Genomic DNA, 25287 nt, shown 5'->3' on the forward strand with positions numbered 1-25287 from the left:
ACACACGCAAATGCAGGCTGCGACCTGCAATCTAATTTACGGTAAAATGAAGTTAAATTTTAGCTTAAGAATACTTCATTTGTTTATTTCCTTGGTAGTGAAAAACTCTGTTAAAACTTTGAAAAAAACTTTTAATCCTAACTGGACCTTTTAATTTTCTGGAACTCATTCTAACATTTTTTCCTAAGCTTAAAACAAATCACAGTAAAGATAAAAAAGCAATAAATGGAAATGGCCAAGGATTTTCTCCAGTAAATGGTTTAAATAATAGCCTTTATCTTTAACTGAGAGAACAGTGAAGTAACACTATGAGAAAGATTTTTAAACATAATAAAAATAGACAAAGTGCAATATTTTCATATTTTCTTCAACTCTAAATGAACACTAAGAAAAATTATTAATTTACCAGCAACATCACTTACTCACTTTTTAGACAAGTTGACCCTGAGCTTCCCCCTCCCACCATATAAAATTTGAAACCCTAAAAATGAAGCGGTGGAGGAGGGACGCTCGGGCCGGCCCGCCCGTCGCATTCAACAAAAACCACCACCACCTAAAAAACCAGCGACAATGAAAACCCGGTCTATAAAGGTTAGAAATTGGGTAAGAAAATAAGTAACCAGTGAGACCTCATTCCCTCCACCCACATCCCTCTCTCCCAGGGTGACTAATCGTTTTTAAAAGAGGGGTAAGCCAACTAAATAGGATTCAAAACACGGCACCGAGGCATCAGCGAGCACATTTCGGGCCTTGGCGGGAGAGGGCACGGGTTTAAGAGCACTTATTTACTTCGTGAAGGACTGAAGGGTCTAAGGAAAAACTAAGTTTTGGACCCACGTCACTTCTACACGGATGCAACCTTCCAAATTAACCACATTACACATATTAACACCTTTTTAGAGAATCAATATTTTAACTATTATGGATATGTAAGTCCCGGGTTTAGAAAATAGCCGTGTAGGACTGCGGCGTCTGTTGGTACAAGTCACACATTTATGCACCATGAACTAGAATGAGCGGGCAGGCCGAGGGTGACTTACAAGAGGCGTGAGCGAACCTGCCCGCTTCGACGGCCCGCCAGAGCGAACGAGAGGATGGCAGATATGGTATTCTAAAATAAAACCCTTTAAAAATGCTCGCTTTAATTTAAAATAGTAAATTTGGTGAATATGTTTTACATTGGCATTATAAATCCATAAAATCCTATTCAAATTTTATCAAGATGGAAACAAATATTTATGCATTTATTTTTTTAAGTAAATGAACATTTCTAAAATTGGAGTAGGAACAAAGAAACACAAAATCAAAGAAACCGCTTTTAGGCTCTAAGTAAAGAATGCTCTCGAGCCAGGCCCCCCACACACCCAGGCGACGAGGCCAGTGGCAGAGGGGTCAGGACTCGCTCGCTTTACCAAAGCAGGTCTTTTAGACCAAAACAAGACAGCAAAAACAACTAAAAACTTAAGTAAAAACAAATGAAGTCCTGGGGATTTAAGTAACTTCTGAAACTATACACTGAAAGGGCCATTCGTCACGCCCGCACTTCCGTATTCCAGAAGGTGACGTGCAGAGCTGGGCGAGGCTAAACCTAAATTATCGATAACTGTGCCACTGATACCAGCCCTAAGCGCCATCTGCCCTGTGCCCCGCAGACTGGCGACAGTGTTACCAGGGTGGAGACCGTCATCTAAGCTGGATGAGTGGAAGCAAAGCACAACTGAGTAAGAACAAAACCAATTCTAAACTGAATAGAATATTCGACAGATGGAAACATGAAATTAAACACAGAATTAGTATAACTTACAGGTTTTAAAAGCACATACTTCATTTATAAATACCTCTAATTGACAGTCCATTAAGAATCATAAATATTCAAGTGAACATTTGAATTTTCTCTTTAAGAGTTCAGAATTCTTGAAGTCTTTGAAGGTTAGTCTCCTTTTGCTGAATGTCCGAGAGTAAGTCTTCACACAATCACACTTTATGTCTCTAATCAGACATCTAAAAGCCTTTATTACCTACTGTGTTGTAATAAGACTTTAAAATTCTGTAATTCTCTTATGCTTGTAGAAAGCCTGTAAGAGAAAAAAAGCATATTAGTATATAGCTAATATGATGTATAGCAGTTTCAAATAATTGATGTTACATGGGCTATAATTTGAAAGCAAAATCCACACTAAGAGAATGTACATAACTCTGAACATTACTGAAGCTTCTAGGTTTAAATAAGTATCTGTAATTACTTATTAAAGATTAATAAAACACGGAGCTATGATTCTTTAGTCTTGCTTCACAAGGGACAAAGGAAGCCAGTTACTACTTCTTATAAGTAGATTCCAGACTAATGATGGGAACAGTGACATGAACACTTCATTGCTATAAAGAATCTCAATATGACGCCTAGTCTGCAAATCCATTTTGCGCATTCTTCTCTGGAGGTTCGCTGCATGCTGCTCCCCAAACATGAGTTTGTTTTGCACGGTCAACTCCTCAATCTGTTTATTTGCCTGCTGCCGAATCCCTGCGCCCTACGCCCATCAGTGTTTATGGCATTAAATAAAGAAAGAATGAATAAATACAATGCTTCTGGGTCCGAGTCCAGCAGTAAAACTCTGGAATAGAAATCTCCAAAAAATAATCCTACAAGCTAAATGATCCTCAATGATTCAGGGTGGATACAATAAAAATCCAACATTTTCTTTCTATAACTTAGGACAATATAGGATGCATTATTCAGGTTTCTTTACTTAATAAATAACTTTTCTTATACCAAGAGCTTAGGATGTGTCAGGCAATGTTCTGAGCACACACACACATAACCTAATTGCAAAAAAAAAAATCTACAAGGTAGATAAAATTAACCCTGATTTTACATTTTTGGAAAACTGAGGCTCAAATAGAGCAAGTAATTCTCCCAGGGCACCCAGCTAGTAGGTGCATTCTAACCAGTTAATCGGACCCCAAGACCACGTCACTGCTCAAAAAATCTACGCTCTCTATGGTCTCAAAACCATTTTCTTTACACTCTGACAAGTTGTGGGAGTCAGAAAATGAATTCTTACTCTTATCCTTGGAATATTAAAGGGTTGAAACAGTTTTTAATTATTAGGAAAAATAGGGTTATTAAACAAATGTGTAAAATCATACGCTATACTTCAAAGTAGCTGTTAAAAAAAAACAAAACTACCAGAATATATATGAAGATGCGGTAAAGAGACCAAGGCTGAACTAACTCAAGAAAAGAGCTTAGTACATAGCAGATGTGGTCAGGATGGGAACCCACACCCCTGTTGGACGTGGACACAAACGGAGAGGGTCAGGGAACGCAAAGGCACTGGTGACCGCTAACTCGGGTGTGTCCCCTTCCCGGGGCCCCAGCAGACCAGCGCCGCGTAGACCTGGAGTCCGTGGAGATGCAGCCCAGACCGCACGGTCTATCACCCAGGAGATGCTTCCCACGTTGTCAGCACCCCAGGTTGACACAGGAAGGCACACGGCAGACCTGTGGCTACCTACTGCTCTACCCTTTTAGAGGGGCACGAAAATACAATCTCCAACAGGTTTATTAATGCCATGTCATTGTTCCCTGGAAAATAAACCATTTGATGTAAATGTTGAAACTATCGAAAACTGGCTGTTAGTGTAGGAAAGATCCTGCAGAGTATTCAAGATAACGAAACCACATTTTCCACATTCCCAAAGTCAATGCTCATCGTACATCTCTGCCCACGAGCGTCACATGGCAAAGCAACGGCAGAACTGCGCTGAAGGGACGGTCAGCCAGGAAGCGGCCCATTCGCTTAAGAAAGGCTAATGCATAAGCTCCCCGAAGCGTGATGCAATCGTTTTGGGTGTTAGTGCGTCCACAATCATTTACTAGTTAAATGGCTGATAATCAGGTGGAACGTATAATGAAATGAACAGATTTCATTATATTTAAGAAAAACAATAATATTCTTTAAAGGAGAAATGTACAGAATTACATGAAGGAAACAAACTCAACTGAATGTAAAAACAGAAAGGCTAAATTGTGACATATTGGCAGGTACTAAAATGACGCCTACGCGGCCCCTCTCAGCGCTTCGCTCTGCCTCTCTGTCGCTCTCACCCACGGCCCCTGGGAGGAAACCACACTCTGGGGAGCGTTACCCCCTTTCTAATAAACCTTCCTTTTGATTCAAAAAATAATGCCTGTGAAAAAAATGATACTGGAAAATGATTATGATTCCAAGTAAAACTGAAGTATACAAAAAGTATGCTTTCAACTCTGTAAACACATATATACACATATAGTATATATTTATTTTTCTTATAAGCACTGGGGATATACACATTAAAAATAAATAAAATGTTGAAATAGTCCTGGGTGGTAGAGATATGAGTAATTTAAAATTTATTTTAAAATTATATTTTCATATGTTTTTCCAAGTTTTCTATAATGACCATGACTTTTATAATTGGGGGGGGGGGAGGATGAATTTTTTAAGGACATTTAAAATAGACACACATAAACTGCTATCTGTTTTCCCTTGGGGAGGAAAAAGGAAATTAGGCTGCACCTTATTTATGCCACTATCCCACCCTGAGTGTCATTGCCCTTAACAAAAGAAAGGTTTCTCACATCTAGTTTATTCAGAAAAAAAAAATTTTTTTCTAAAAACTAAGAGCAGTAAGCACGTCGCCTTCGCCACCGTGAGTCAGGCAGCATCTTGTGGCTTAAGCAGCGCGGTCACGTAGTCTCGTTTTATCTTCACAGTGACTCTGAGAAGGGCTCGTCTTACAGAGCAGGGGGACCGGCTGGCAGAGGGAAGGGACTGGCCAGAGCTGACACCGAGTAACCGGCCGGGCCCCACAGCCGGGCGCCTGGCCCCTGAGCCCAGCCGGCCTGAGCACGGGCAGGGTGATGATCCCAGGTTCTGGACACCGGCCAAGGCAGGAAGGTCGCAGTTAGGGGTATTCTCTGTGAGACTCCGAGAAAGTCTGAGGAAGTCAGCATCTGCCTCTTTCTCAATTTAATTTTATTCTAATTTAAAATGTTTGCTTAAAATCTTCACTTAAATTTCATCTTAATTAATTTAAATTTACTTGTTTCCTGTTTTATCTTACTATCGGCCTCATAAGAGGGTGCACTGGATTTTTCATAAAATACTAATCACCGATGGACGTTCTACCTCTATCCTGTTTGAAACCTTGGCCTACACAGTCATCTTCAAAAACGGGGAGCGACAGGTGAAATCTATGGTGTCAGGAAGGGGGAAGGGACGATTTACTTCATATTTAATTGCCTCTTTTTACCTTAAAAACGCATGTTAAGAAAACGTAAGAAATAATCTCTGTATCATTTGGTTCCCTATTTTAAAAAAAAATCCTCCCTTTTTTCCCTTTCCCCGCACAGTATTATCTTCGATGACTCTGTCCCTTCTGTCCCCTGTTCCTCGCTGGTACTGCACGTGTCCCTACAGGCGAATACACGTTATTTTTGAAACCACCTATGGTATAAATAAAAAGCAAAGTATACGTCTGTATACAGGAGAAACGGGGCAAGACTAAATGAAAGAGCAAGGCCTCCGGGGTTGAAGAAAGGAGGGCAGCTGAACGGCTCCATGTTTCTCTCAGCGCCTCTCGGCCAAGCTCCTCACCCCTGCTGCTGCTCTTGAACAAGCGACAGCAGCTAACGAGGATAATATTACGGGGAGAATATTCTCCCCACACAACTGAGAAGGCAAACAGAAATACGGACAAGCAGAAATACTGGGAGCTGCAGAGAAACTGACTTGTGAGCACAGGCATGACCACGTATGAGGAGAATTCTTCCTCTGTCGACAGAACAAAGCAAGACAAACTGCTCGGGCCGAGGCGAGCTGCGGCGCTGGCGGCACCGTGCGGGAGAATCCGTCCTCACCTTCCAAACGCGTTCAAAAGAGCAACTATTTCCTGTCGAGTGAGCTGGAAGCCTTTCGATGGGCTGTTTTCTGGAAGCTTCTGGATTTCTTTTTCAGAGAATAATATCTTCAGGGCAGTTCCTAAACCCTGGGTCTAGTGGAAATAGTGATAAACTTACAATTATATTCATATCGTAACTACCATAAAGGCTTGAAGGAACAGTCACTGTGAGGAGAGGGACGCACATAAACTCGACTTCGGCACACGCCAAACTACGCAAGCTACGGTTTCTACTTCCGCACATGAGTTTACCTAAGCTGTTAGAGAAACCTCAATAGTTTAAGAGTTTAAAACTTGTTGATGCACATGATATTCTGAATTACTAAAATGCCTCTTTTAACCTAGAAAATGTCACATTAGGATTACGATATCCAATACGTAACCTTAAAAGCCCCTAGCAACTCAAAACTTAGAAATTATCAGTGACACCTACATTTAATAATTTCTCAATTATTAACATTAGAAGAAAACTGATTTCAGTGTAGCTTCCATTAAAATAATGTCTCTTGATTTTCTATGACATTGTCATATTTGTAAAAAAAAAAAAAAAAAGAATGAAATATCAATCCTTTTTACATGAATATATAGAGAAACAGGCCTGGGTGGCAGAACTTTGCTATTTTGTGACTAGGTGGCCTTCTTTTGATCACTGAAACAAGTTCGGGAACCAAAATTTCATAATTAAGTCCTTTTATATAATTATATTTCATCTTTTATACAGCTATATACTAATATACTCTATAACCAACTTCAGAAATGAATCCGATTGTATCAATAGAAACATACAATAAAACCCAATCATTAACACAGAATAGGGAAAACATCCTTACATATACACATTAACGTAGAGCTTAATATTAATTTTTTTCATCGATAATACAAAAAAAAAAACACCCTTAGAATCTAGAATTCAATGAACAATGAGGACATCTTAATGAAAACTTTCAACTCTTCAGTGGAAAAATTTAAGGTTAGTACTGATTTCAAAATATAAGACAACACACACAAACCTGTAATTTCCCCCACAATCTGCACTTGTCACATCCAACGCAGTCCATTATACGGGAGATATTCTTGAAATGTAACCGGAACTCCTCCTAGCATGCAGAAGACATGCGCATTCTAATTAGATGTTTAAAATGAACCTGCACCCATTTGAATTATAAGAAATAAAAGTTCTGAAGTTTATTGACTAAATTGTGTTTTTCAACAGTGAAGAACATGATTTGAATTTGTACAGCATGCCACTGCACATAAAACAACTAACATTAATGGAAATTTATAAAATTCATTCCACACACTAAGTCAACAAACTTTTTACTGAGGGACAACTCTGTGCAAAGCACCAAAGTATACACTGTGAGGGACACGAAAACAAGTAATACATGGTATTTACTTCTAAGGAACTTAATGTCTGCCTCCATTTGATGTCTAGATACACCCTGTGGTAAACAAAGCTATACAGTGAGTTTCATTTATTTCTGCCGGATTGCTCTGTGAGTCTGAATGGGAAAGCTCAGCTCAGGATGGGGACAGTCCCCGCCCCTGTCCTCAGCACGGCGCTGTCTGTAATGGGCACCCCCAGCATGATGGAGCGGGGCTGTGTGAGGGGCCGGTCTTACGGCCCCACATCGCCGGTGTGGCTCCTATGGGCGCCGCCACCTGGACCCTGCGTTTCGCGAGCGCCATTTGCACAGGGAGACGCTGGCCTGTGCGCATGGGCCTCACCTTCCTCATCTACAGAAAGATGCACAATCACAGTTGTCCTACCTATCACGCAAGGGCGTTGGGAAGATCACGCTATATCTGTATACATACATAGAAAATAGGAAGCATTACGAAAATAAATTCACATTATATTAAACACTGTAACAGCAATATACCTCTAAAACAACTATAAAACAAAATAACCTTCCAAAACTAAAATATAGCTGTAGTTTAATCACTTCAGAATACCAAGCAACTCTTATTGATGGAGAACCACTTGATGCTAACTTTTTAGTTCTTGTAGTGTGTGCACATCTAAAACATCACGGGTCGAATGTGTTTCAGAATTCAGAACTTTTCAGATTTTAGAAACGCAGTACATACACCATTATGGAACACCCCACCAGAGTGTGTGGCGACACCTGTCATCAAATACGCTGTTCCTGCAGCAACATGTCAGAATAGTAGCAGCAGAATTTTTTTAAAAAACACTATAAATATTCTTATATTTCGTTCAGGTCAGGTTTTGCTAACAAATTAATTTGCACCCAACATAACAAAATGTTTCAGTTTTCAGATTTTGGAATTGCATGTACAAGATTGTGGAGCTGTGCTAGAAGACTATTTGCCAGCCAATTTCAAATACTTTTATAATGTTTTAAGGGTACAATGTACTTTGTGTAATGTACTTACTGTAACATAATAGTTTCATAAACTGTAACACTGTATCAAATAAACTTTAGAAAAATATACTACTTATCACCTTCAAAGTGAGTACAGGCTAATGATTTTTTGAAAGACACACTTGATACACACTGTGATTTTAAAGTGAGAAAACACTGTCAGAATAAAACCCTTTAAAAAGACATGTACGAACGTGCCACACACACTGGTCACAGTAATGACTGAGGACTCACTGAGCAGCTGGTCAAAAGGAAAAGGAGAAAGGCCTAGAGAAGGAAGTCGGGAGAAGAGGCTTTTTGTGTCACTCATAATAAAATCCAATCAACCAACTTCAACAAGAGGAACAACTGGGAAGAAAGGGTTTAGCGGGAAAGGTCTGAGATGCAGCCAGTGCCCTGCCCCCCGCCCCGTCCCCCAATCAAGAACTCTGTACCTTTAACGATTTGGCCCCCTTTTTGTCACCTGCGAACATGGATTTCTCATCGAAGTGCATGGGAAAGGACCTGATAAAACAACGATATTGTTAAGTTACGGACAAAAAACATCAAGTGCTATGTATTAGAGCTCTGATAGAACTTTCTATCCTTGATATTTAACATTCATAATTTACACATGCTTAAGGCTTAGTAACATAGGAAGGTGGCAAACAGTTCACCTTTAAACTATTCAGTAAAAGACTAAAGATAACGATGGCTTCGGAATGTATAAGCTAATGTTCCAAACAAATTACATAACAAAAATAATCTAAAAAATTAACTAAACATAATCTATGTGAAAAATGTGCAACACAACATTTTAAAGTATCATTTAAAATTTAATGCATAATTTACTTTAAACACTTCTTAATCCAACATTCCTCCATGCTCATTTTACAACCAGTAAATTCAAGTTTTATAGACTCAGCATTTTTTAGTAAGACAGTTATATTCTGGAAAGGCTGATGTTCCCTTCGCTGTCTATGCTAACATCCAATATCGTCTGAATTTAATTAGTAACTGAAAGAATACAATGTTGGTAGAAAGAATATGAAAGTCACATTAAATTTTGATACCACACAAAATTTAAAGTCATATTTTAAAATAGAGCCTGTTTGCGAATGTGAAAGTCTGCAACGATGCTTTATAGATGATTTTCAGTTAACATTTTTAGAAACAATTTTAAATACTGCTGTTCTATTAACCATTTCCTTCTCAGTCCTAATTCCCTTTTCCTAATTCTTAGCAGCCAGTTTCTGTTGTATTTCAAGTGCTACCTCTTTCAAATATGGAGCAGAGCATTTTAGAGCAATAATGATGTATGATTCTTACTTTGTATCTTGGAAAATATTCAGCAGAAGAGTTTTTGTGTCAGCATCATCCTCTACATTTCCAGTGTAAAGATCGACAATTGAGCGCTCAAAATACGGGGCCACCTTTGACAAAGCTCGAAGCTCAATCAAGTATAAAAAGTACAGGTTCTTCAGCCTCCTCGGCCCTTCTCCCTTGGTTTCCACGGGGTCAAAGCGGCGTTTAAACTCTTTGATATTAGGTCCCCAGCTAGGTTTACCCCAGGTTTCTAAAGAGAGAGAGAAATACATGGCATGCTTCTGACAGAATTTTTTTCTTTACAGAGAATATATGTTTCCCCTCAATTTGAACACGAAGAAGGAAAAATTTCTATGTAAAATTCTGATTACCTTCCAGAAGATAATTCGCGCACAGATGTAAATTGATACTAGCATGAAGTCCTGATATGAGCTTATAGAAGACTCTTTTCTCCAGACATAAACCTGCTCAGAAAAATAATGAAAAAGAAATCACATCCATTTAGATAAGAGGAATACTGAAGATTCAGTGCATAGGCTTATTTTTAAAGTTAAGATTCAAGGACATTAAAAATAAATCAAGAAATAATGTGAAATAATGAGATCAGGAGTTTCTCAGTAGAAGAGAAAATAAGATTGTGACTTCAGAATGAAGTGAACTGAATATATAACTTAACACAGAACGAGACAGGGGATGTTGGGCTACTGGAGGTCCCAACACTGTGGAGGCAGGTTCCCACATTACCCAGAAGGCAACGGTGTAGATTTTTCACGGTTTGGGCTACACTAAGGCAAAGGTGATCGTAAAGTCACTGCTTCGGCTTAATAATAGTTGTCTGTCCTTTTCCCGTTCCTGCAGAAGTCCTTTCTTTGGACCCACGTGGTGATCAAGGAAGGAGAGGCTGGGCCCCGCTCCTCTCCTGCCCCCGGCTCCCTTCGTGTGTCCGCTGACTCCTCCGCCCTGGAATTCTCCGATTCTGCTTTGCTACGTGTCCCTCTTGTAAGGAGCCCAAACTTGGAAAGCCACTTACTATGTGAGCAGAATCATGTCAGGTGGAGTTCAGGAATATGATGGAAAATTATTTTATGGAAGCTTCTTAAGTCACATAGGCTTTTGCTCAAAACAGAGGTCAAGAAAGTTCCACCATCCTATCCTACCCTTACCTCCATTTTAAAAGATGTTCTCTTATTATAAGAGTGATACGCATTGTGAATGTATGAAACTTAAAATGGTTAAGATGGTAAATTTGAAGTTATAGTTTACAAAAAGAAGTTTTTGAAAACATTCTTTATAATTTTTAAAATAAAAATGCAAAAAAGTAAGCTTTCAGGACCCACTGGATGCAAAGCAGTGGCCTCTTCCCTCCTTTACCACCCAGCGGGTTTTTCTGTTTTTGTCATATTTGCTTGTTTTTCACACGCCCTCAGTGGGGGGAAAATGGGCTTCAACAGTGAAAACGAAAAAGTAACCTCATTATATGCCGAGGGGTTTTTAAAACGTCAGACTATGCAAGTGGCTTGCTTTTTATGTTTTCAAGATCTTTTAGGTCCTCAATTATTCTCTATGTTCTACCATAGATGGCTCTGAGTAAGTAGCTTCTAACAGGAAAAAAGAATTCTGGATTCAAATTTACCTTCCCTCAATTTCATACATAAAAAAGTATTTCCTTCCAAAAAAAAAAAAAAGTCTCTACTTTAAAAAAAACAGGTTTCCATAATGGTTATTAGAAGAGTCGCTGAGATGAGCATCACATACAGAAGAAACTAAGACCTGGGAGCCGGTGAGGAAAGCCTGAGGAAGGGTCTGCCCTGCACGTTTCCGGGACGCGAGTGTCTGACTGACCGGCAGCCTCGGAAGTTTTAAAAAAACCGCATCCCAAGATATAATAACCTAAAACATGTTATTTTCTTTCAAATACTGTCAAAATTGTCAAGTTAATGAATCCTAGAACTTACAAAAATATATTGAATAAATACATTTTCTATAAGAATCCAAAAAAAGTTAAAAGGCCAACAGTTTACCTTCTAGCCATGTGTAGAATGATTCTCCTAAAAAAAACACACACACAGAGAACTGGGTTTAAAAACACAGTCATTTATATATTAGGATGAATTAAGTCTATATAATATTTTTGTGACAAATTAAGAAAGTTCTAGAAATGTCCACTGTTTCATGTAAAGTAGAGAAATAGGCATCTGGTTCTAGAAAATAAAATTCTAATTTAAGTATTGGGAGAATGTTCTTATGATTTTTTGGCTAAAAATTTTGAGGACACATTTCAGTCAAAACATTATGTAAATCTTATTCACTAGGAAGCTTAAACATCCATAAGTATGTGAGGAGAGTTTAATAGTCTTAAATTTGCTTTTGATGATTACAATAGCACTCTTAAAAATTCTAGAAAGAATAGTGAATATTTAAAAATCTCTTAATTTTCAAGATAATTCTTCAGAAAAATTAGTGACTAGCACACGGAGGGGCCTGACTTATCTGTGTGCTAATGCTAAAAGCGCTATTTCTAGACCAAATCGTTGTTTTGACTGAAAACAAAAATGGCAGTCAATAAAAATCAAAATAGTTAATGCGCTTCCTAAATTACATGTTCTTATTTTATTTTGAGACAAGCAAAGCATGATAAGAAAACTCAACCCACAGATGAGCTGAGCATGGAGTCTAGGGGATAAATCTGGTGGGGGTGGGAATTACTTGGCCTCCTGAGAGTCTACACACTTTGCAAAACGAGACAAACATCCTCCTACAGATTCATTCGTTCAGCATCCTCTAAGGATCACTTATCATTATCCCACTTGTTTATTCAACCCCAACTGCTAAGAGGAAAGTCTAGCTCCCCTATATAAATAAAATCTTTCCTACCTTACAGGGTCTCCCCAAACATGCTTCATTTTTCCTTTCTTAACTCCTTGGTCCATACTATTTCCTCCAAACAGCACATACTTTCCAATTCTACTGGCCTGAATCTGCTCCATTATTCATCTCAAATGCCACCTCCTCCAGCAAGCTTTCCCAGATTGCTCCAGTGAAACAGGATTTATTACACCTTTAAAGAGCCCTGGCACCTGTCTGTACTTTGCCATCACCTGCAAAGAGTGCTCACCATTCTTCCTACACACTGGCAGCTCCTAAAGGGAAGGCTTCATGTTTTATGTATCTTTCTATCCTGCATGCCGCAGTGCCCTTGAACACAGATATCCATTTGAAAAAATTATTTTGGCTGTTTTGGGGCACCTTATGAACAATATTCATTCAGTAACCTAGAATAACTACTTGTTGATAATTACTATTATTCACAAGATTAAGTATTTTAATGATAACTGAGGTTACAAATTTCAAAGTCAATAAGAAAAAAAAGAAGTCACAAGACAAGTTACCTGGTCAAACTACACTAACTTCTTTTCTTCGGAACATATTCAAGTAGAGTATAATAACCAGAAAATGGGGAAGTTGGTATGTAATCATGGTTGCTATACTAAACATTAAAAAAAAACAGTCTTTATACTTTTTTAATATAGGATATCTACATATTATTAAATATTCATTTTGTTCACCATTCACTGGTAGCCATTTTATGAAAAAATAAGATAAATTCTTTTGAATTAGAGGAAAGAACAAAGTTTGATCATTAAAAACATTTTCTCTATATTTGAAATAAATACAAACACGAGAGTTTTAACTCACCGTCATCTTCTCCTGAAAGAGAAATAGAAAAGATTTCAGAAAATGTTTAACATAGTTCAGATTCTAATCCTCTTTATTTTAATATGGGATTAAAACTTACTGTGTATTAAACTATTAAAAATACCATGAACTTTTTTCAGAGTGAGGTCATCCAGCAAATGAGCCTTAATATCAGCCAAAAAGTACAAGATTACTTCTAGTTGCTTTCTGATATTTATTGTATAAAAGACGTGCTAATCACAAAGACCATTAGTTTCAATAATTAAGAAACACACAAAGGCCTCCTTTAACCCTCACGGGACGAGCCACCCCAAACACCACACGGCCGTGCTGGAACACTTTTCTCCTAAATTGCTGCTCGGCGTGTACACGCACGCACACACACGCTCAACAAAAGTACTTCTCGAACTGAAGTCACAGAAACTTCCGCTGCATTTCATTTTTGGAAAAAGGTTCTATTTTTCCGAAGCTGCTGGCAAGCGGCTGTGGCAGCGCAGTGCTTGGCTTGGGACAGCGCGAGTCCGCCGGGCGGCGCTGCGGCTGCGCGGGAGCCGGCATCGCACCGACCCCCAGCACGAGCCGCCCCGCTGCCCGCCCCGCTGCCCGCCTGCCCCCCGCCCCCGCCGCCCGCGGGACTCCGCCTGCCCCTCCCGCAGCCGTCCGTCTCCCTCCTTTCCTCCTCTTCCCTCCGTCCGTCTTCACATAGCACACTCCTCCCCACCTGTCTCTCCAGCAGTCTCGCGGCTCTAGTTTGTCATAATATGGAATCGAGTGTTTCTTAGGACTTGATGGTTTTGTTAAGTGAACAATTATACTTCCTGCTTTAAAAGTGATACTATTATTCAGCTATAAAGAGTGAAATCTTGCTACTTGTGACAACATGGATGGACCGTGAGGGCATCATGCTTAGTGGAGTAAGTCAGACAGAGAAAGATACATACCATATAGTGGAATCTAAAAACAAAGCAAAAGAAAGCCAAAAAAACCAAACGCACAGATACGGAGAACAGATGGGTGGTTGCCAGAGGCAGGGGATGGGGAGGTGAGGGGCGGGGGGCGGAGAGGTGAAACAGGGGAAGGTGGTCAAAAGGTAAAAACTTCCAGTCATAAAATAAATCTGGGGATGTAATGTACTCATGGCCACTATAGTTAATAATACTTGACAGTTGCTAAGAGAGATCTTAAAAGTTCTCATCACAATAAAAACAAATTTATAACTATGTTTGATGATGGATGTTAACTACTTCACAATACATACATGCATCAAATCGTTATGTTGTATACCTGACATATAGTTATATCTATTATACCTCGATTAAAAATTTTTTTAATTCCAATCCTTAAAAAAAAGAAAGAGGAAGTAATCATAGGGAAGAACACCTTCCAAACTCCGGCCCGGGGAACAGAACGTGGAGGCAGGATGTGGGTGGGGGATCTTTTCTTGTTTCTGTAACCTCTGTATTGTTTCAATTTTTATAAAATCTTGTGTAACGAAAACATTTAAGTTGGAAATGAAAAGTTATAAAGTAAAGAGACAAAGGGTAAGAAGCAGGCACACCTTTCCCATGATCCAATGCCCTTCTCCAGGCAGTGTGAGAATGAATTTGGGGAAGAATATTTGTCATACTGTGAAAGAGTGAGCATCTAAGAGCAGTCCATTCATCCCACCTTTCTAAATCTCTCTGGTTCTCAGAAATGCATAAAGATGCAAACCTTGACCAGGACATTTAAGTTCTTATATCAGTCCTGGTCTAAAGAAAACATGGGAATGGCAAGTCAATTACAGGGTTGCCCCAGGGATCGGCTCCTCACTGAGATGGGTCCACGATGCACCTGATAGCTTTATACAATAATCTCCAACTGTCTACAGCAATGCTGCCCCTCAGAAATATAATGCCAGCCACACATGTAGTTTAAATTTTCCAGTACAAAATTCTAAGTATTTTCTAATATCCACATTTTAAGGTATATATGCACCACAATACATGTTACAGTCATCCTAACAAAACAATAAAATTCTGCTTAATGGTGAAAAAAAGTTTATGCTGCTTCCGTTTTTAAATTTAAATGAACTGAATTAAGTAAAATGTAACGTCTGGTTTTGCGCTAGCCACTTTTCAATGGCTCAGTGGCCTGATGTGGCAAGTGGCTGCGATCTTGCACAGTGAGGTTTGGAGCGGTCTGCAGGCACTTAACCTCCTAAAAGCACTCTATACCCTTGCGACTCAGAATGTGGGACACGGGTCAGCACCTGGGGCCCCACCTGGGGCCTGAGAAGAATCCTGGGCCTCACCCAGATCTACGGAATCGGACCTGCATTTTAACAAGGCGTGGTTTGTACGCACACCGAGTTTGAGAAGCACGCCCTGAACCATTCTCAAACTTGGCCTCGTACCGGAATCATCTTAGAGAGTTTAAAAACACTAACACCTGGGTGTAATCTCAGAGGTTCTGACTTAAATGGTATGGGATAAGGCCTGGGCATCCAGATTTTTAAGAGTTCCCCAGAAAACCTCTGATATAAATATATGGACTACTTATATATTCTAATTAATTTTACATAAAACTCTCTAGTTTAGGCTCTGGCATGTATCAGGCACTCAACAAACACGTAGAAATCACGAGATTTGACTATAATCTAATCTTATACTTTTGGTCATTCGAATAAAGCAAAATATAAAATAGTTGAAAATTTTCTCAAATTTAGTTACGACATTTTGTAAACAATCTCTAAAAGCATAAAAATGTATGAAAAACCCACCTCGGCTGGGTGCCAAAGGATTTAAAGGACGATAAACAGATCGAGGCCTGAAAAAAATAAAGCATGAAACTCAAATATAACATGGTTTGAGTTTGTTATGTAATGTTTTTTCCAACAGAAACAAATGGTCTCCTCCCTCCGCCCTCCAGTCACCCCCCACCCAGCCCCCGCCCCCAGTTACTTGAAACAGTTTTCTTCGTAGATGCTGTTCCACACTCTCCATGCGGAAGGCCCTTTGTAGCCAGTGTAACGCTCTGGGTTCAGCAACAGGTCTACGTACTGGGCAGCTGGAGACCTCTCATCTGCACAAGAAAACCCATAAAACCATCCCTGAGTCACCATTTACCCAGGGTTTAGCATTACGAAGCAGAGGACTACCGAAAGGTTACAGAAATGCTATGCTTTTCAAGTACTCTCCAACTGCAGTGGCGGAGTGGTGAGCACACTTGTGACTGTACTTGACCCGGGACTTGTACGAACTTGGACTTGATGGAAGAAAACCTTCCCCTCCCTGTCCTCTGGACACCCGGTGCTCTGAGGTCAGGCTACAGTTCTCACCTTATTAGAGGCATCCATTGTTTCTTCAGTCTTTCTGCCAGGACTAAAAAGACCTGACAGAATCACCACCTGTCTTAACATTTGATTTGTTCTCTTCCCATATATGGACCTAAACACATGCTTGGAAACGCTCGTTTTGTTAGCATGTCTTGTATTAAAAATAGACATTTTCCTGCTACTCTCTACTTTTGACTTATGAAGTAAATGGCTCAATGACTTTGATTCCAAATTGGTCATAGACTTACATAATGGTCTAGTTTAAAAAAGTTATTAATTTATTTTTACCTATGTTCACATACTAAAGTGCTAAGTGCTTTTTTCCCCTCTCCAATCAATACAGTAGGCGCATTTCAAGAACTTAAGACATTTAAAGTTAAATAACCACTTTCCACGTTGAAACCTACATGAGCATGTACTAGATCTCCACTCTCTGGATGACGTTTTAATAGCGAGCTCTACGGGACACGAAAGATAAAGAAAAATGGTCTGCGTCACTGAGGTGTGCATCCCACGTAGGAAGGGAAACACGTCACACCGAGGAAGATCACAGCGCCCGTGCCCACCAAGGCGCGGGCATGATGCATCTTAGCTGAAGGGCTACGTACGTCGGCACAGATGTGTCCTTTACTTATTCGCTTCCTGCCTTTTGGTGTCATGAGATTAAGTCAATAGGATACAGGCACCTGGCTTAAAATAGTGGCTAAATACGGCCCCTCTTCTTCTCATTACCTGATAGTATATCTTCCTGTCAGCCAACAATAGTCACTGGCCACGCAACGACCACAGCCTAGGACTACCCGTGATGTTAACGGGACGCGGCACGCTGACCCGTGCCTGCCATGTACTTGTACTTCTGTGACGCAGGCAGAGCGTGAGGGTCGTTACGACTCAGCATTACTAAATGAGCCGCGTCCATCACAGACAACGGGAACGTGAGTGTGGAAAACGCTGGCTCTATTTCTAGCATTCATGGAATATAGATACTCCACTCTACAAAAGTTAAATCACATAAAGCAGTTTATTCACAAATGCATAAATGGAAACTGTCCAATAGATTAATTTAAGACTTAAAAACAATTGTTTTTAAAATATTAATTTGAAAATAAAGATTCAAATTATTGAGTTCATGAAAGTATGGCTTTTATAGTAAAATTCCAACAAAAGTTCTACAATTCACTGGTTTCTTTTATATATTTTTAATTTCTTTGAGCTGTTCTTGATTAAATTCATTTGCCAAATTGGTTAAATTATGTATGTAAGCTTTACAAATATTAAGCACCCAAACATATATTTACTGACACCTACAGGTACACACGTATGAGAACGTGCGTGTGCATGTCAGCCTACACATCTGTAGGGTCGTCTATGAACACGCCAATTCGACTACTATCATCCTCTTCACCCAACAAAAGCAACTAAACCAATAAAGAAAAACAACTGGATTCAGATATTGAAGTATTCTGATTTAAAATATATTTTGAGGGAGTAGAAAATCACAGGAGTGAAATCAATTAAATCAATTTTTAATCACTTTCTTAAGTGAAACTTACATTCTCAATGTTCTCAATGCATAGTCCCTTAATTCATTCAAAAGTTGTTTAATAATTTTTAAATATTTTTTCAAATCCTGAAAAAGGCGGGCGCTGTTGACCTACAGACGGCGTCGGCTGCGGCCCGTGGGCCGGGCTGCGAGCGTTTCTGTGAGGAACGTGCTCACGCGCTGCTCTCGCATGGTCACCGCAGCTGCAGCAGTGACGACGTGGTTCATAAAGCCTCCAACGGGCACTACCTGTGCATCTACAGAGGGACAAGGGTTTCATCACACCCGGAGTGAGGAACGGTGTGGGGGAAAGCCACCTATGCGCACGCCAGGCTGGCGCCCGGCCTCACCTCTGGGGACACCTGTGACGTGATTCTAGCTGGTGTGTTCCTAGACTCTAACTCGCTTCCGGCAGTACAGCGACAGCATTCGTCCGGCACGTTCTCCTTGGATCCCCACTGCGTCCCCCTCGCAAAGCTTTCTCTCCCCCCCTACGAAGCTGCTGCGGAGCTGATCTTTCTGCTCGACCGTGCCAGCCATCACCCAGGGATTCAAGGAATGTGCACCGAATCGAAACACCTACCTCTGGGAATTCTCCAAACCTTGTCACGCATACCTTTTCCCCCCCACTGAGTTTTCTCGCCAGCCTCCTCACTTAGGATGGACGTCATGAGGCTGCATGGCATCTCATTTTCCAGGACGCCAGACGCTCCCTCCCGCCTCCTAACCCAAATCTCTTACATGGGAGCGCAGGCCGGCTTAGCGTGCGGGCTTTTTGCTTATGGACACAGGGACACAGATCAAAAGTACTGGGATACGGACTCAGGAGTGAGCCCACAACCCTCCACCACCAACTCTGTCCCCAGCTGCCACAGCCCGCTGTCAGAACACAAATCACTCGGTAGAGGAGCCCCCACCTGTAGGTTAGAACGCTCCCGCACAGCCTGAAGCACGGCTGGATTTAGAAACTACAGAGGTTGATTATGAACCAATGACTTCATTCGGCAATGATCTATGGTGCATGCACCACGTCCAGGCACTGTTGTAGGCGCTGGGGACACAGAAGGGAGCCAAAAGGACAAGGCCCTTGCCCTCAAGTGGCTCAGTCTAGTAGGGGGTGACAGATGACAACCGTAAAACGCAATCACACACGGGCGATGGCAGGGCGGCCCCGGGGCTCTGGGAGAGCAGGGTGCAGCGCAGAGCCATGCGGTCACTATTTTATACAGGGAGTGACAGCGAGCTTTGGTGAGGTGACATCTGAGCAGAAAGCTGAAGCAAAGGAAGAAGCCAGCCATGCATAAAGACAATAACAACAAAAAGCGAGAGGGGTAGCGAGGGCAGCCTACCTCAAACAGCTGTTATTTAAAAACTTACTAATTGAGCTTTAGGGATCTATAGGGATCCCCGGGCTGGATTAACAGCACAAATCTATAGGGATCATCTCCCTTTCAAATAACGACAGAACCAACAGCGAAACGGCAGAGAGCAGGCGTATGTAGCTAGATCCCAAGAAACTGGGGCATTCTTATAGGACATCTCTTCCATTTTTACAATTTAAGAAGCTACTGTTAAAAAATCAGTTAGCACGACTAATGACAGCGGAGCACATCCACTTAATCATAGCAAGTGACCCCTGAGAAGTATGAAACACCTATAGAGAAACACATTCACACTATTTACGATAAGAGAAATATATAGTCACAGAAATGATTTTTAATCTGAAAACCTATTAAACAAGTACTGAATTTTTTTTTTTAATCTACGAATAGGTAAAATGAGAAGTTGGGAAGAAATGACTACGAGTGTTAAACATGCAAATATAATTAGAACAATAACCGAAGGCAAATGAAAGCGTAAGCAGTGACATGCGTACTTCGCCTGGGTACGATGGCTCGTGCTGATTAAACCTTTGCCAATTCTCAGTATCATAACAGGGGTATTTTATGAATTGCCCATTACTATATCCAGATACCCAAAGAAACTTTGCTCAGATTTCTTAAAATTTTCCCGCTGAAACCACATCAACTGTGGTAGTAACATTCCACCCCGCGTCTGCTCTATTCACTAGACTTCCGTGGAAGCTCCCTGCCGATGGCTCCACCGTAGCCTGGACTAACAGCACAATTCTACAGGGGTCTTCCCAAAACCTTTAGAGAGCAGTACAACCACTCCGGATGCTTTGAAAGTTCAGAAGAACATCTGCTCTGTTTCCAACTATGCATGCTTGACCCCCAAATTCTCTTCCACCACCAAAAATATAACAACACCAAGGTACAATGTAAAAACAGAGGCTGAATGATTTACGCTACTCACACAATTCTTGGGAATATTCTACAGGTAAGAAAATTGTGAGTCGCCTAAATTACCTTCTGTTAAGAGAAGTAGCAGTTATTGCTGGACAGTGCCCTTTGTGCCATTGGGGATTCTTGGAAAGAGGGCCCTGGGAAAGTCAAATTAGAGTCTTCCCCAGTACTGGAAGGTGTCTGTGGCCATCTGTTGAGGCCTCCAACAAATGCTATTGTGAACATTTGTATGTTCACAGGTCTGCAACTGCGTGGCTTGAATTGGAGGACCGTAGGAGACAGTGTGTCATAATGGGAAGAACACAGATTTTAGATTCAGACAGATGAGATTGAATCCTGTCTCAGCCTCTTGCCCTTGTGTGACCTGACAAGGTATTTAGTCTTTCTGAGACTCATCTTCCTCAGGTATGAAATAATACACACTTAACGAGGTAGCTGTAAAGGTGAGAAATAAGGTACTTAAGGTACTTAGCACAGGGCTTAGAACACAGGCTCTCAATAAGATCCACACAGCAATATCCAGTGCATTCCAGCTATAACTCTGTGATATTTTCATTGATTTCACGTCTTATAAAAGAGTTAAAATTAGAATAATTTAATTACAATAGTTGATTTTATTACCGTCAAGTTCACAAAAGTGATCCTGTGAATCGTCATATCTCGCCCAGTCGATGAACGCTTCTTTGCTTTGATTACTATGGGAAGGAGGGATGCAAAAGAAAATGATTAAATTTGGAGTTGAAAATTTTAACACTTTATCCTCATGTAATTACAAAGAGATAATCTGAGGTCATTTCTTTATCAATTAGATGGTGTCACAAATTCAGTTAGAGGCTACATGAAGGAATGATGAAAATGGGAAATCTGAAAAATACAGATATTAACTTCCATGAGTGATTTATATTTCTTAACTATATTAAAACTATCATTAGCCCTAGTTCAATAATAATTACTTTGACAAGAATAGTAATATACAAATATACAGAAGATGTAGTTAAACACAAAATTCAAGCTGGCCTTTCTGAGTGACTTAGAAGCTAACAAATATTTATTATTTTTTCCTAAAGTAAGAATTAAATTTACTTTCATAATTCTTTTAATTTAAATTATTTCTGTGCTTATAGGACCCAAAATACCAAGAATTGCACTTCTAGAATCAACCATCCAATGTGGTGTTCACTGGCAACACCGGGGCCACTTTTGTCACGGTACATCATTCATTTTACCTCACATTTTATAAAATCTACGAGCGAGAAATCTGACTTGGAAAACTGATAAAGGAACTACGTTCATTTAAATAAACTGTGACCTACATTCACTTTAAACTACATTCTCTGTCTCGAGACCTTCTCTGTCTCAAACACGTGATGGCAGCATCTGTAAGAGAATTATTACTACGCTTCCTTATTCACTACACAAAAGGAAAAAAAAAGGTAAAAAAATTGTTTGTGCACCAAGTATAAATGAGTAATTCCTAAATGCAGTGCCATCACAGCCAAGAATTTATTTTGTATTTGAGAAACTTGCTGAATGACATAAGGTGGGCTGTACCACATCCACTTTATTAATAAATTTTTCCAATTCAATTTACTGTGGGATTTTTTTCTCTTATGGGAATATATAATAATAAAAGCTAATAGAAAAATCTCAGTTGAAATCTGTGGTGCCGGAAAACAAGAGTGCCTAACTTCTAATGATAGCTGCAATAAGGATAGTTACGTTCGATCAGACAATCTTCTGTTGAAATTAGTAAAGAACAAAGCAATACGAATATAATTTCTAATTCTTTGTTGGCAACATGACTTAGAGGAACATTTTTCTTTGAGCATCCTTATTTGATGCAATTTTGCTGACTGTTGCATCTAATCCCTGCCCGAAGCCATGGTAGTGGAAAAGATACGGAATGCTTATCTAAGACTAATAGAACTGGCCCAGTTTGGCTTGTAAATGAGTTAGAAGGAATCTAAGAGATCACCTAAACCAGTTTTTCCAAAAATCAGTCTGAGGATGGAGGCCAAGATCCTTACATAATTTCCTGGGCTTAACCCCAGGCTGCCTGTCAAGATGGTGCTGTAAGTAAAGAACAGTCTTTGAAATGGCAAGCACAGGGAGAGATGAGATGGAGGGATTAGAAAGGGGCACGAGAAAACTTTTGGGGGCAACAGATATGACAGCCATCCTGATCGTACCGACTCTCATTGAGTGTACACATCAAAACATTAAATTGCACATTTTGAATGGGTACAGTGTATTGCACGTCAATCATATGTCAACAAAGCTGTTTGTGAATTACAGCACCCACAGTGGAGAAGCTTGTACACTACTAGTGGCAACATCACCTGGAGTCGTTTTGGAAGAACACTTGGCAGTATTTAATTCCACTCCTAGGTATATTCTCCATAGAAATTTATACCAAATGCACCACCAAGTGTCCTCCGAAACGTTTCTCAAAATGGCCTCGAAGTGGAAAACAGAATGAGACGGTATGGTGCAGTCTGGCTCTGGAATGCTATACATCAATTAAAATTAATCAATGTTACTAGCTCAAGAACATGAATGAATTTCAGAGACATGACACTGAATGAAAGAGGCCAGGTACAGACCTCCCTCCGGTCAAGACGGCGGAGTAGGTAAACACTGTGCTGGCCCCTCTCGTGACCATGTCAAAATTACAACAAAACTACACAACAGCCATCACTGAGCAGCACCTGAAGGTTAGCTGAACAGAAGCCCTATAACTAAGGACATACAGAAGAGGCCACGTTGAGACTTAAAAAATAAAAAAATATATATTTTATAAAAGAAGTCAGATATAAAAGAATACATTCTGTACTATTCCATTTATATAAATAAGCAAAACGAATCCGTTAACATAACTGAAAATCAGGGTTAATTCTGGAGCATGGCAATGACTATGAAAGGAATTCTGGCCACCTTCTGGTCGGCAAGTATATTTTTCTGGACGGTGGCTACAGAGTTGTGTTTGCTTTGTAAAATCATATTGACCCTTACACTTAAGATTTGTGTACTTTATTGTATGTGTATTATACTTAAAATTTAAAGTTTAAAAAATTAATAACTTCTGTTAAACAACAAAGAAAACTGCAAGCAAAATTGAAAGATGAGCCCTAAGAACCCAGACAGCCAACACAGAACTATCAGATTATACGAAGAATGTCTACAAATTAACATAATTAAAAATGCAGCCCCCAATGGAGAAACAAGAGCAAAGAACATAAACAGGCAATTTACCCCCCAAATCCTGCAATGACTAAAGGCCCAGTCCCTGGATCATTTCTCTATTTACATCCTCTCCTTCATAATCTCATTCAGTTTACGGTTTCTAAATCTATATATTCATTGAATGACTCCCACGTTTTATCTCCAGCCCAGACCTCTCCCCCGACATTGAGACTTGTATATCTAACTGCCCGCTCACCTTCTCTAACTGGGTGTTTCACAGGCAGCTCAAACTTAAGTCCAAGGCTGAACTATAATTTTCTGTCAAACCTGCTCCTCCTACAGATGTCCCCAATTCAGTAAGGCAACTTGTTTTTCTAGATGCAAACCTTGTGGTCATTCACCGCTCCTATCTTTTTTATATCCCTTTTGGCAAGGATGCGGAGAACAAAACAAGTCCTCAGTGCTGGAGGCAGTATCATCCACACAAGTACTCTAAAAAGGCACTAGGCAATATCGAGAACAATTCTAAGTGGGGCGTCCTAAGGCTCAGCAATTTCACTTCTAGTGTACACCAAAAAACAAAATAAAATAAGAAAATAAAAAACGCTCAAGGTAGCACAATTTGTAGAAGTAAAAATCTGAAACAACCTAATTGTCCATCAATAGGAAAATAGATATGTAAAGAATGGCATATTTATAGGAAAAGTATTCATCAATTAAAAGAATGAGACACATTATATTTTAACATGGATAGATCTAGAAAACAAAATGTGCAGAGTAAAAAGAAAGTTGCATAATGTTAAATACAGTATTATATCACTTACATAAAAGAAAAATAAAATCATATACATAAATCTATACACATATATGTAATTTAAAAAGTGTAGACTGGACATACACCAAATTCATGACAGTAGTTAGCCCTAAGAAGGAAGGAAAGAAAGGATCGAGGAACAGAACATGGCAGATTTTAAAGTAATCTTTGATATTTCTCTTTTTTAAAAAACAATTGCCAAGAGGTAGAAAATGTTAACATTTATTCATTTAGAGTAGAGGATATATGGGTGTTCATAATATCCTTTTTACTTTTTTATATTAAAATGTTTCTTCAACAAGATAAATAAAACTGCTAACTTTATCAAGTCTATAACAATGATAGTACCGGAAAGAAATATAAATACAAATCTAAACAAACATGGAAAGTAAAAAGAACTTCTATAACATTCCATTCCCCACTCACAACTATAGATAAGTGCAGTCGCTTTATATTGCATAATGAGACCACTAACAAATTATTTATGTCGGTCTTCAAAAGCAGGTTTGTACTTAGAGCAAATCAGGAAATCTACAGAAAAAAATCTATGAATTTTAATTATTATGTTAATAGTAAAACTTTTATCATTCAAAATTTAACATATAGATTGATTTACTATTTATAAAGGACTTATAGGTTCAAGTTCCTTTTCCCATAAAAATCAGGAATAGATTCATAAGCTCTGCTAGCTGAGCGGTCTTCTAAATTTTTACTTTTTAATAGAGTCACTACTGATGATTTAGAAATTTAAGAATAAATTTAGCCAAGAAGAGGAAGAAAGCTATGATGAA

At 39.5% G+C, this 25287-nt stretch overlaps 1 protein-coding gene across 1 annotated transcript in view; it reads right to left on the minus strand.

The window, feature by feature from the left end:
• Positions 1-256: 256 nt before the first annotated feature.
• Positions 257-25287, minus strand: part of ERO1B (endoplasmic reticulum oxidoreductase 1 beta) — a 41840-nt gene continuing 16809 nt past the window's right edge. Inside the window, exons 6-16 of the mRNA XM_016163404.2 lie at positions 21121-21194; positions 16277-16397; positions 16096-16142; positions 13335-13346; positions 11660-11686; positions 10010-10102; positions 9642-9888; positions 8768-8837; positions 6954-7040; positions 5903-6036; positions 257-2075 (exon numbers count right to left, since the gene is read on the minus strand). Coding sequence (XP_016018890.1) covers positions 2015-2075; positions 5903-6036; positions 6954-7040; positions 8768-8837; positions 9642-9888; positions 10010-10102; positions 11660-11686; positions 13335-13346; positions 16096-16142; positions 16277-16397; positions 21121-21194 — 973 coding nt within the window. The 3' untranslated portion in view covers positions 257-2014. The remainder of the gene's footprint in view (positions 2076-5902; positions 6037-6953; positions 7041-8767; positions 8838-9641; positions 9889-10009; positions 10103-11659; positions 11687-13334; positions 13347-16095; positions 16143-16276; positions 16398-21120; positions 21195-25287) is intronic.

Source organism: Rousettus aegyptiacus, unplaced genomic scaffold (assembly GCF_014176215.1).
Source record: "Rousettus aegyptiacus isolate mRouAeg1 unplaced genomic scaffold, mRouAeg1.p scaffold_m13_p_18, whole genome shotgun sequence".
Taxonomy (NCBI): domain Eukaryota; kingdom Metazoa; phylum Chordata; class Mammalia; order Chiroptera; family Pteropodidae; genus Rousettus; species Rousettus aegyptiacus.